The 13,710-nt window shown below is 33.7% G+C and overlaps 2 protein-coding genes across 2 annotated transcripts; both read left to right on the forward strand.

The window, feature by feature from the left end:
* The first annotated feature begins 2,880 nt into the window (after positions 1-2,880).
* Positions 2,881-7,402, forward strand: LOC133678647 (F-box/LRR-repeat protein At3g48880-like). The gene is made up of 3 exons (XM_062101051.1): positions 2,881-3,098; positions 3,387-3,782; positions 6,465-7,402. Exons 2-3 carry the CDS (start codon positions 3,409-3,411, stop codon positions 7,018-7,020), a joined length of 930 nt encoding a protein of 309 aa, XP_061957035.1. The 5' UTR covers positions 2,881-3,098; positions 3,387-3,408; the 3' UTR covers positions 7,021-7,402.
* A 1,425-nt stretch (positions 7,403-8,827) lies between these two features.
* Positions 8,828-10,981, forward strand: LOC133678684 (membrane steroid-binding protein 1-like). The gene is made up of 2 exons (XM_062101125.1): positions 8,828-9,189; positions 10,462-10,981. The coding sequence occupies exons 1-2, from the start codon at positions 8,882-8,884 to the stop codon at positions 10,799-10,801; spliced, it is 648 nt and encodes a 215-aa protein (XP_061957109.1). The 5' UTR covers positions 8,828-8,881; the 3' UTR covers positions 10,802-10,981.
* Positions 10,982-13,710: the final 2,729 nt, after the last annotated feature.

Raw genomic sequence — 13,710 nt, forward strand, 5'->3', positions numbered from 1 at the left:
TAGTATGTTTATGCCAACTAAATTAAGTTACGTTGAAGAATATGGTAGTATTTATAATTTAAAGTATTTTTTATTTAAAAATATATTAAAAATATATTTTTATTTTTTTAAAAAAAATTACTTTTAACAGTAGCACATCAAAATAATATAAAAATATTAAAACAAAATTAAAACAAAAAAAAATCAAATTTTAAGAGAACACAGTTTGAACTACATTTCCAAACAAGCTCTTAAAATTTTATTATAATAAGAATAAGCACAAGTTTGGAAAAACTCTCAAATTCAAATATTTTCATTGTTGAAAATGAATTTCTTATACAATATAGATATAAATTTATATCATGTTTTAACAAATCAACATCCAAATAAAAAATTATGATATTTTAATTGAGTATTGCATAGTTGTTCTTTTACTTTGTCTTCTTAACTTAATTTTATTTATTTATCTACTCTATGAATTCTTTAACTAACCACCCAAATATCATCTATCATTTAGGATATGCTTTATTTATAGCATATATAATTTGAAAACCAAATATGGGAATTAATCAGGGCTAAGCCACATATTGGAAGGGTAATTGAGATATATATAAAGGTTTTAATAGGCTTAATAAATTGATTGATAAAGTAAGAATTTGTACTTTATTACTAAATTTCTTTCTCTATTATAATTTTTTTTATTTAAAAAGCTTACAACTTTGTAAATAGATTAGAAAAATCAACTTTTACAAGGTAAAAATATCAAAATCCTAAGCTAAATAGAAAAGAGAGCATAAAATCCAAAACTGAGCTAAAAAAAATTAGCTCAAAATAGTTTTTTTTTCAAATGTTCGAGAGCAATATAACATTATTCTTGGAATATCACATAACAATTTAAATTTTTAGATTTAAAAAATTCTTTGATATGATAGTAAGGTTTTGATAACTAAGTGGTCAAAAGATTAAATCTCATCACCATGATTCTAATTAATAAAAATTAAGCATAATATAGTCTAAGTTCGTGTAAGTTTCAAGTTTAAAAAACTTTCACTTAAAAAAAATGTGTTAAAAAGTAATATAACACTATTTTTTGAACCTTATCTAACAATTTAAGATTTTAGATCGAGATGGTTATTTAATATCAAAATTAATTTAAAGGTTGCAACGTCCAACCAACCATATAAATAGATTATAACTCAACATGACCCAATAATATTTTTGGAATATTTTGATATAAAAAAGCAAGCATGTAAATAGAATAACTATATATTCAAAATGTAACATTCTATTTTTTTATATTTGTGTATGGGTAAAGTGATTTCACCATTAATAACAACCTAAAAATGCATGGGAGATTGGCTATTGTGAATTTTTAAATAGCCAAAAGAACCATATTTTTCTTAGATATCTTTTAAAGGGTTGTCCAATCCATGTTGAACAAAAAAGAAATTAATTTTCTAGATGGTAAAGGTACAGGAATTGCCTCTTAGCGTTTCGAAATCAATGTGATTAAATTATTTAATAATTAATTATATTTTCACGTGATGGAACCTCAAAATCTAGGATTCATTCATTAGTTGACCCGTTAATAGTCTTTGTTTGGTCCCTCTAATTTCAATTCTATCTTATTTTGGTTCCCTCACTCTTTTCCTCCTAATACCATCCTTTTATTCTTTTTATTTTGTAATCCAATCAATCCTTGTTCCTTTTTCTCAAATGTAAATGATGGTATTAGACAGGGATTTTCAAGAAAACAAACAACTCATCTTGTTTTAATTCACCTCATATTTCTGCGACCACTCTTAAAAAAAAATTAACAACAACATCATTTGGACAAAACAAAACTTGAAATGATGTTGTTTTTTTTTTTTTAAAAATAAAATTGATTAAATCTAGCTCGGGATATAGATTAACCCATCAAGTTATCTGGATTTGATCGGGTCAATAATATACTTGATTTTGTAGAAAATTAGTTTAATTTAGATCCCGAGTCAAAATGAGTCAACCTACTAAATCAGGTCGGGTTTCAAGAATATGATTCACCCTCTTAAACCTAACTCTATTTTAAAAAAAAAATAATATTATGGCTATTAATTTTAAAAACATTATTGAAATCAAGTTTAGATATAGTGTCTTCTTCTTTGTAAGTGTATCATTCTTCTTTAAGTGAATTATATTGTAAGGACATAAATTTGCAAGTGTAAGGATCGTACCATTTAATAGGTTTTAAATAATCAATCAACAAATTCTGTCACTAAACACAAAATATAATATTACCGGCATATGACACTCAACATTGAGGGTTAAACATCATTATAACAAACATAAGAAGGATGAAATCAAGATAAAAAAGAATTGAGGGACCAAAGCAAAACAAAACTTGAAATGATGTTGTTTTTTTTTTAATAAAAATAAAATTGATTAAATCTAGCTCGGGATATAGATTAACCCATCAAGTTATCTAAATTTGATCGGGTCAATAATATGCTTGATTTTGTAGAAAATTAGTTTAATTTAGGTCTCGAATCAAAAGGAGTCAACCTACTAAATCAGGTCGGGTTTTAAGAGTATGATTCACCCTCTTAAACCTAACTCTATTTTAAAAAAAAAATATCATGGCTATTAATTTTGAAAACATTATTGAAATCAAGTTTAGATATAGTGTCTTCTTCTTCTTTGTAAGTGTACCATTTAATAGGTTTTAAATAATCAATCAACAAATTCTGTCACTAAACACAAAATATAATATTCCCGACATATGACACTCAACATTGGGAGTTAAACATCATTATAACAAACATAAGAAGGATGACATCAAGATAAAAAAGAATTGAGGGACCAAAGCAAAACAAAATTGTGAGTAGCTATACCAAATGCTATAATAACCCCGTCGGTTGACTGAAACCAGGATTGGTCTGTCACCACTCACCAAGCAAGCCTGTATGTCCCGTGGATAGTTCCATTATTTTGCAGAGAGTTCGTTAGAAAGAAAAGGCAAAGCTAAGACATACACATAAGGCTTTTATGGTAAAATTGTAGCCCTTCCCATCTGATTCTTTCCGCTGCTTGTTTTCAAGAATCTGGCCAGAATCAAACGTTAACAGACTCATTTTTTTCAGGTATTTTTTTTCACCTTCTGCTTGCTTCTTGAGAACCCAGATCCAGTTTGGATCCTAAAGGGTCATTGGTTTTTAATGTTGAGAAAATGTTTGTACAGTTAGTTGATGAGGGCGTGTTCTGATCTGGACAAGATCATTGCATCCTGCATGTGGGGGCTATCAAAATCTTTTGCTCATTGATCTTTGTATTTGAATTGTGAATCCTTTTGTTTCTTGAATTTGAAAGATTGAGTCTTGGACTGATTCTTGACTTCTTGTGGTTTTTCTCGATTCCCATTGTTTGTATAGGTCTTTTTTTTGTTATGTTGCAATGGAGTTTCGTGAGATGGAAGAGGGTGGAACTGTGACGAGGAGATGGGAGGAGATGGACATTGATATCTTGGTGAAGATATTCCAGTCATTGACTGTGTTTGAATTAACTTCAGGCATTGCTCATGTTTGTAGTGCGTGGCGTTTGGCTGCTTGTGATCCTTGGCTGTGGAAAACACTTGATTTGTCCATGTTGGAATCTAATTTCATCAAAATCCCATTGGAGCCTTATGTGTACGTGCATGGTCATTCTGATAAGACATTGACTCGAATCTTGAAGATTTCGTTGAGTCTCAGCCGGGGAAATATAACTTCGTTGTTTTTTCACTTCAATTTGTATGTAAGTGAGGATCATTTGACTTATACTGCTCAGAGGTAACTTTTTTTATGGAGGACTTTTTATGTTTTAAAATTTTTAATCAAGTTTCTGATAATGTCTGTGTCTTTTCTTGGTGATGATTTTATAATTGATATGCAATCTAATAGTGGAAGATGATGAATTTTCAATACTAGAGGTTGTGCAGGTTGCACTCTTAAGTAAAAGGATCAGGCGATTATTGATGGGAGTTGGTATAGCCAACCAAACTAAAATTTGCGAGTAGAGGAGTTTGAAGATGTAATTTTAAGTGGTGGTGGACTTGATATGGAAGTTATTATGCTAATTGACTCGAAGACGGGGGAGATGTAATTTTGCAACTGATGGTTGGTTCATTCAGTGGCTCAAATTTGTAGCAAAATTAATCGAGTGCACCATGAAGATCTTATTACTGTATTTATTACAGATTGATTTCCTTGAAATGGAGTAGAGAGGCTACTGGAAGTGATCTAAGGAGGTTAATAAGGAATCGACGTGTCTGATTTCCTTGAAATGGAAAGAGAGGCTATTGCAAATTCTCTGAGATGAGGAGTGGATGCGTATGGGAATCGGGTCAAGTGAGACCTCTCAACCAGGAGAATGAGGTTAGTCAGAATTTAAGTCAGTGATGATGTCACAACTAGTAACACGGGGGATGAGTTGAAAATGCCCGTCTGGATCTGAGAAAAGAGATAGCTATTCCTTAGACTAAGAAGATATGTTTGATATGGAAGGGCTCCTTAACCTGGTATTGCGTATTGTTTGTCAGTTTATGGCTAAATACAGAAGTGTTTTAGCCTTTTAGGAGATGTTGTCAAATTATCAAGGCAAAGCAACCCGGATTGAATTATTGAAGGTGATACATGGCCTGGTGTAATTAAGCTGTTAAATTTTAAAAGTAGAGGCCACAGATGGAGTTGTTAAAATGCAGGTTAATATAGATTTGGACTTGAGTTGAGATGTGGAAAATTTCAATGCAGCATTAGAGTCCGGAGTGACCAAGTTATATATTTTTTTGGCATGCTTGGTATTCATTAATTCTATATCTGGGTAGCTACTGGATGAAGATTGAAAGTTTCTTATGACAGTATGTCTACTGAGGTTGTACTTGATTATAGATGAATTGACTGAGTTCAAAACTTTAGATATGTTTGATGATGATTTCGGTGATAACAATGTTAAAAGTATAGAAACTGCACAGCTGTGAATTGTTATTTGTGTGGTCGTAATCCATTGGATGGTTAGTTTTTGCTATATTACTAATCACTGTAACAGAAAAGAAAGGTCAAGTGAAAAATATAGCTTCCTGGAATAAGGGGTACGTTGTCCCCTTGAAGTAGAGGTAATGAGGAAATCAGAATATATAAATAAAGGTCAAATGTATTGCTGAAAATAGAAAAAAAAATGACTGAAAGAGGATTCTGTAAATGGACTTCCTGGTTGCTCTCTTATAATCAATGTATTCATGTCTCTACTCGTTGGATATATGAATTCGTTGGGATAATAAGACGCGAGTATGATGCTGAAAGTAAAGGAGCAGATTTTTATGTCCGATTGTTTGTGAAGCAAATGATATCGATTTGTTTTGGGGTTCAATAATGCATCAAATAGTGATGAAATGGGGAAAGAAGTCGTGGGTGAGGTTGAAGGAATGGTAGTCTTACAAATAGCATTCCTTGGATTCTCTTTTTAGGTTATTATAACATAACTGTACATGGTGAAAATATTAAGTGAAAAGGTCCGTAATGATATGATATGGCTTTTGTTGAGTTAGACCGGTAAATCAAAATATATTACATGCTTCTTTTGCTAAAAGGTTATGGTTGAATTGATTCAAACTGTTTGGTGGAGTTTATTCTGCCTGGAGTGTCTGATGATTGGCATGGCTGTTATTAGCATTGGTCCCATTGTTGTGTCCAAGCTGAAACTATTTAGACTCTTAACACTAGACTAAGAATACGGAGGTTAACCAATCTATCCACTATTGTCGGTTTCTTATGCGAAGGGAGTCCTCTGTTTAGACTTTAAAATAAACCTAAGATATGATTACCGAGTTAAAAGACGTCTCTAAAGCATGAAAAACCATTTAATGGTGTTTCAGCTGGGGGACTTATTGCTTGAGGACTGTTGGAAACAGCTTACAATAAGATTTTGCAGGAATCTGGTGATAAAATAATATGGTTTTGGTGTTTGTGGAGGGCTTAATAAGTTTGTGGAATGAATTTGCCGCCCAGCTGGACCGTAGGTATATGATAAATGTGGTGTATGTAGTTCTTAGTAGCAATTTATGCTGTAAAGGAAACCACTTATATGATATTGTACATGATCAGTATGGCATTATGGAACAGTCTTCATAAAATAATTGTAGTGGAAGCATCACCTACCATTTGCGATTTTAATGATCGCAAACTACTTTTTCTGTTGATAACATAGTGTTTTAAATTGCAGGACCATTCCGTTTATTTCCTGGGCACAATTATCATATCATAATTGTTAAGGAATCACAGATTCTTGTGATGGATGCTAACATAATGTTAAGTTACATGATGGCATGCCGTTTCTTTTTCACCAGAATATAAATATGATTTTATATACTAATGGATGTTGCAAGGATGTCTTTTGTTCCCCTACGTTTTAGAGAATAGGCAACACTGCGCTGTGGACAATAAAATGGATCTAATTGATTTTTGTCCTCTGTCCAGGTGCCCACGCCTTAGAAGACTTGTTTTACCAGCATGGAACCGAGTGGAGACTGTAATGATCAAAGCTATTGATTTATGGAAAGATCTTGAATCCCTGACAATGCCAAGCATAGTGAATTCCCCTCGTCTTGTTCAGGCAATTGCTACTAATTGCAGGAACTTTAGTGAACTCAAGATCATGGGACCGTTTGACATTTATTTTGCATCCTCACTCGCTACCTATCTTCCAACGTTAAAAGTTTTGAGCCTCCGATGCTCAAAGCTATACAAGGACACATTGATCTTCATCTTGGATAATCTGCGGTGCCTGGATGTGCTCAACATATCGCATTGCCTTCTAATACAAATCCCACCACCTCCTGCACCAGGAAGAATTGTTAGGCGGCTTGATAAAACTATCCTGGAGAAAGCTTCTCGGTTACGCAAATTCTTAACCTGCATGAGAGACACTTGCATCATGTGTCAACGAACAAGAAATGATGAAGGCCTCATGCGTTGGTACAAGTATGAAAAAGGGCTATGGAAGGAAGATGAGGTCAGGTCTCTTGCTCTTTGATTTGACCATTCCAAGATCAAATTTCTGTGGGGTAGAATGTATCCTTTTTCTTGGTTACTCTTTCACTTTATGCCAGGAACAGAATAAGACAATATTGAAAGAAGCAACTCAGGGCTTCCTGTCTATTTTATGTTAGCTGTGGTGATAAAAAGCCAAACTCTGGGTAGTTGTAGAGGGCTGAAGATTTTCTGTCAATGCTCGCAGATGTGTGTATGTGTATATATATGCTAAATTGCACTGTTTTGTTGTTTTTAGGTCACCCTTTATTTATTTATTTTATGTTTTTTTTTTCCTGATATATAACATAGTCTGTACCTCTTAACTTCCTTCCAGACATTGAATGTAGGCTCATTTGCTAATATAATATTGCCAGCGTTGAATATACACTCAACCGATACTTTGAACCTGTGGTTTGATTACAAGTATTTTGTCGAATATTATAATGAGATTGAAGGGCTGTGACTTGAACTGGTCTTGTATAAACATGATTTTCTCCAACAATTTCTGTGCTTAGAAGTTGAAAATCCCAGTTTTTAGTCGATTTCCAGATTGTTCAGCAGTCAAATTCCAAACCCATAACAGTCCTCACTGCAATTTTCTCCTTGTTGACTCATATATTGATGGACAAGTTGCATTATTTAATAAAATTTATGTCTTGTGAAGGACAAGTTTGAAGAACATGTGGGCAGAGACGAGGATGAAAATCTTAAGCATTTGTTTTTTAATTTTTATAAAATTTCAAATCATCTACTTCACATAAATATTGGAAGTTGATATATGTAAAACAAGTTATTTATAACTAATCTTTTATATGTTTTCCTTTTTTTAAAAAAAAAAACCTCACACTATGAATTATCATAGTTAAGGTATTGATTTAGATGATAACTAGTGTCATTTGAGTTATTAATTAGGGTTTGAATTCAAGGAAATATCGAGAGCTTTTCGTGAATAATCCAAATAATTGATTTAATATGTAATTGAAAAAGGGATTAGTGAGGGACAGGTAGCCAAATGTAATTTCTATTTTTTAATCTAAAACTTCTAGCTGTAAAATCTAGACCAGTTCAACAGGTGATTTGAGACCCAGTTAACTCAGGCCTTGGACATATTCGAGTTAATGAAAAAAGAGATTTTTCAGGAAATATAGCTCATATCTGTTGCAAATATATATATATATATATATAAACATGTTTGACTCGTTGACCCAATTATTAGGGCTATAATCAACCTTTAATGTGAATTTTTTTATTAAAATAATATTATTTTAATTTTTTTTTACAAAATAAATTAGACGATCAATCCTACTAACCCTTCTCATATAGTGAGTTGATCTTAAAAGTATATTTTCATGTATAGAATAATTTCGAAATTATTTATTTGAACTTAACGGTGCAATCACGCCATCCAAACAAATCAAACCAGCGTACGAATCATGATAAAATAGGTTAGGCAAGCTGGCTTGCAAGACCAGCAGCGTGACCTTTACTTTATTATTTTAAAATATTTGGGCTTACAAGTATTAATATAAATTAAATTAAAAATAAAAATATTTTATGTTGTGGTATACTATATTTAAAAAATTATATGAAATAAAAATGTTTACTAATATTTTTATTTATTTATTTATTATTGAATATATTGTATACTTTTATAATAAAACATTTATTTTTATCTATCCAAAAATAAAATTTTTTATTTTTTTCCCATAAAATATATAAACAAAAGGAAGAAACATTTTTTTATCTACCCAAAGTGATTGTAAATCTCAAATATTCATTATTTCAGACCAAACCCCACGGGACTCTGAACTGATAAATCCCTCCCTCCCCCCCCTCCCTCCCCTCTAAACACAGACAAAAACATGGCTTTGGAACTATGGGAAACACTCAAAGAAGCCATAACAGCATACACAGGACTTTCACCAGCAACTTTCTTTACAGTTGCAGCTTTGGGGTTAGCTGTCTACTATGTGGTATCAGGTTTGTTTGGTGGGTCTGATCATCATCAACATGTTCCAAGACAATCTGAAGAGCAGATGCAGCCTTTACCTCCACCTGTTCAACTTGGTGAAGTCACTGAAGAAGAACTAAAACAGTATGATGGTACTGACTCTAAAAAGCCTTTGCTTATGGCTATTAAGGGTCAGATCTATGATGTTTCTCAAAGCAGGTAAAGGTTCCATCTTTTTGTGGTCTTTTTGGTTGTTTTTGACTTCTGAGCGTTGAAAAATAGTGGGTTTGTATTCTTTTTTGAAGTGATGAGATTATTGTGTGTTTTGGGTCGAAGGGTGTTTTGAGCATATTGATTTTGTGAAATTTTGGGATTTTTGTTTGAGTCTTAGTTGATTCCAGGAAATCAGTTTTCTTTTCCTTGTTTGACTTTTTGGTGATCTTTGTTGATCACTTTTTTTTTCTGTGGTTTTTGCTACTTTTTGGCTACTTGTTTGTGGTGAGTCTCGAAAAGAGATGCTACTTTTTTTTAGTACGGTCGTTGAAAGGTTGCATTTTTTTCAAATCCTTTTTAATGGATTATGTGGTGAAGTTGAAGTGTAAATCTCCCCCCTTTTCCTCTTGTGATAAAAAGACTTGATTTTGATATATTATCTGGGCAACATGATTGGTTGTGTGGTCTTCTTCTCTTATTTTGTTTGTGTTTTACTAGTTTATGAGCAATGTTAAGGTATGGTTTGATTTTAAGTGATGGGATATTCTTTGTGGTAACATGGATGAGGCTTCATTCAGACATTGACCAATAAATAGAGGGCTAAAATTTTGCATTACAGCACTCTTTTTCACAACTTTTTGTAACTTGGATTGCTAAAACCTAAAACAAATTTTGTATATTGTCAGAAGTTTATTCTTAACAGTTCATTTGCTGCAGCTAAATGAATGATCTTCAGTAGGAAGGTTTTTGGCGTGATTCTCACTCTGTATTTCCTATTGCTACGTTGTGAGTGGATTTTAGTGGTCGACCACTGGGTTTGATATGAGACATTTGTGAATCTTAAGTCTGCTGACCTGCTCATCTTCAGCGTTTGGCAAACATTTATTTTTGTTATATGTGATGAACAAGCAATGACTGGAACCCTTTTTGGGCATGATTTAATCAAATCTTGTATCCCTTAAATGCAAACCATTCCTTTGTTTACAACACGCTATCTGATAGACTAATAATTACAATCACATCATGATTCTTATATGGATATGGCCTGACACCTTAGAGATACATAGACCCAGAAGATGTGTTTTTCATTTTTTTTTCAGTGACTTGTAGTGATATGTAGTGTATGTTAACATTGACCATGGATTATAATCTTATCGGCTGAGACCTGAGAGTTGGCTATTAATCTAGTATGAGACCGTGAATTCTGTGCATTAGGATTTGAAACTGTTATGAATTGGTGCTGAAACTTGTAAACTTGCTATACATTATTTGTCACAGGATGTTCTATGGACCTGGTGGACCTTATGCATTGTTTGCTGGAAAGGATGCTAGCAGAGCTCTAGCAAAGATGTCTTTCGAAGATAAAGATTTAACTGGTGATGTCTCTGGTCTTGGTCCATTTGAATTGGAGGCCTTGCAGGATTGGGAATACAAGTTCATGAGTAAATATATTAAGGTTGGAACAATCAAGAAGACGGTTCCAGTAACTGATGGAACCTCCACCAGTGAACCTGCTGCAGAGGCTACAGAAAGCGATGTTACTAAGCCAGCTGAAGATGTTCCATCAGTTGCTGCACCTGTTGAAACTCCTGCTGGTGGTGAATCCAAGGAAGAGTAATCTTATATTTATGGCGAAACAATCTTTAATGAAGAAAGAGCTGTTTGAACACATGTTTTTGGCGAATCTAGCCATTTATATTATGTATTAGCTTACATTTCTCAGTCTAGAATACTCGTGCTATAAACTTGCTCAAATTTTCAGCCTGCTATTTAATAAATTGGTCATTTAAAGTGTGGAGATTGTAACTTGTGTTAATTTGATTGTTCGTTGTGGTGGATTTATTTTACATGTGGGTTGCCTCAGCATTATTTGAGCTCTGTAAAAGTTGGATAAATTGTTAATAAGCAATAAAAATCTTGATTTTCTGCATCATTTGCAATATCCTATGTTGTGTTTATCCTCCATTTGTAATTCTGCTTAGATTATGCGTAGTGATCTGAGAAACAAAAATATGAAATTGGAAATCTTTTTATTCCTGCGGAGTCTATTTCATAAATCCCAAGCTATGCCGAGTGTGCTTGGTGATCTGAGAAGCAAAGATACGAAATTGAAATTCTTTTTATTCCAGTAGTCATTCGTAAAATCCTTAGCTATGCCGAGCCCTGCTGCTTCTCTTACGCAAGCCATGCAATACCCAATGAACGACTATACAATCCCATTATGATTTTCATTTTTTACATGCTGGCGATAGATTAGGTCCTCCATTCATGATGGCAAGGTGGTATGGGTTTCCTGTGTTTCCCAGGAGTTGGCTCGGTAGCAAGCTGGGAAGTCTGCACAAGCTTCCAAGTCAGGTTCACGAGGGGGGTTCTCGTTCTTAACATGAACCTGAATGTTGGAAATGAAACCAGTCTTGTTGAACTCTGGCGGCTCAAAGCTACCGCTTCCCATGGTTGGCAGAGGATCATTTGCAGGATCGTAGACCTGTCCTCCAAATTGTCATCTGATGCAAAATCACCTAAGCCTGTGACAATGATTTTGGGTCTAACTTGATCAGCACCACCATGGACTTCTAACCACCATTTTCCGTTTTCATCCGGCAATCAGATACAAGAATGTGTTAGATATCAGAAAGAAATTCCATTGATAGAAAATTTTCCAAGTACATACAATAATATTGTAGTGTTACCTGACGAACTTGAAACGTCACCAAATATCGAAGCCTACCGTATGTTGACTGGTTTAAAATTTCTAAACCTAGATAAGATTTAGGACCGACTTGAACGAAACCAGGGCAACGAAGATCATAGCATCCACTATTCCCATTGGTGGCCTCCATTGTTGCAAAAGAAACTGCATTACTATCATCATCAATTCAAATGCAGAATCAAAGTACAAGATTTCTTTTAGGGGCATACGGTCCAGAAGCTGTAAGTTCGCGTTTTGTTGTTTCCATGTAATCCAGGATTCACCTAAAGCATGCCCCCAAAAGGATAAAGAATTGTATTAAACGCATTGGTAGTTACAGAAGAGAAAGGCATGCAAGGAAAACTGTTTAGAACATTGTATGAGTAAAGAAAACAGGTTACTTACAACCCATCTATAGTGTATTCCATCAAATTGGCCTTTAAGATCATTTCCTAGTAAACTCCAGCTCCACTGTATTGGTTGGGAATCACAGTTTCATTATATATCTACTGACAGATCCTCTGAGTCCATAAAATTGAATAGATGGGTCGACAGCAGTTTAAGCCGTCACAAACTGCATTAAAACTCCTAAGTTACATCAATGTTAACAAGAAATATGGTGAGGGGAGGTGGCTACAAAGGAAAAGAAAATTGCTATGCTTCAGCTGTTGCATATATAAAGGTCGACTCACATAGCATCTTATGCAGTTTGAAACAGATGAAGGATCTGCTGAAGGGAGGAATCTTGATAGAGATTTTGCTCTCATTAGATCTTTCTCCTGATGGGAACAGTTCTCGGTGGACATTCCACCCCCATTTGCGGGCTTGTTTTCACAGATTCTGACTTTGCTGTTGTAAATTCTTTCAGCTGAGAACTGAGCCACAGCTGCTAACAACATTGAATGCGAACAAGATCATGAAATGCAAAAGAACTCCAATGATTATTGCAAGCCATTCACTAAATCTTATACAAACCTGAATTGTGTGGTTTCTAAGCAAGGGATGATCAAAAGCAGGTTGCTTGTAGATATCAAAGCAATCGATAACACTGCCATCCTTATTAGGAGTTAGATATCAATCAATCAATAACACTGCCATCCTTATCGTGTCCAAGAAAAAGGACAACAAAGATATGGTAGTGTATTGACAGCATTTATATCTTGCTCCTAATAGGTGGTTTGTTCAACCCTTTGAGTTGTCAATCTAGCTCCAAGTTTTCCTGCTAGGATATGAAGCTTAACCTTCCTTCAAACATGAAACTCAAACTTAGCAAAACAAGAACAACACACAGAATCAAAGATGCCATTATAGTGCACAAAGAGGAGAACAACTCCCTTAGGGATTCAGTTTTACTGATCTCTATTGATGGATTACATGGATTAATCCAACTGCCCTACATCTTCTCACACATTGGATGTCTTTATCTTTGTTTTCCATAAGAGGATTGAAAAGGAAGTGTAACTGCATCATTATGACCATTGTTAACTTATAATGGCAACAGGCTAACATGCCTCTAGGCTTAGAAACCGACTAGATCATTAGATTTATTCAAAAAAATTTAACATTAAAAAAAATATTCAAGTGTTGTTGATGTTTTTCTAGTAATTTTTTTTAAAATCATACGGAAGTTGATCTGACATTACCTGAATAGCTTGATGATTTTAAAAATAACTCGGATAATCGAAGAAAATATAGTTTTACTCACAAAAATTCAAGATATCTTTTTAACAAAATATATTGAAATGACAACATATTGGATCGATCTAAATCAACTTGGGTTAACCGATCAAATTCACGACCCAAATTATTAGACCATGATAACATCATATAAAATAAAT

The sequence above is a fragment of the Populus nigra genome, chromosome 18 (assembly GCF_951802175.1).
Source record: "Populus nigra chromosome 18, ddPopNigr1.1, whole genome shotgun sequence".
In the NCBI taxonomy this organism is placed as follows: Eukaryota; Viridiplantae; Streptophyta; class Magnoliopsida; order Malpighiales; family Salicaceae; genus Populus; species Populus nigra.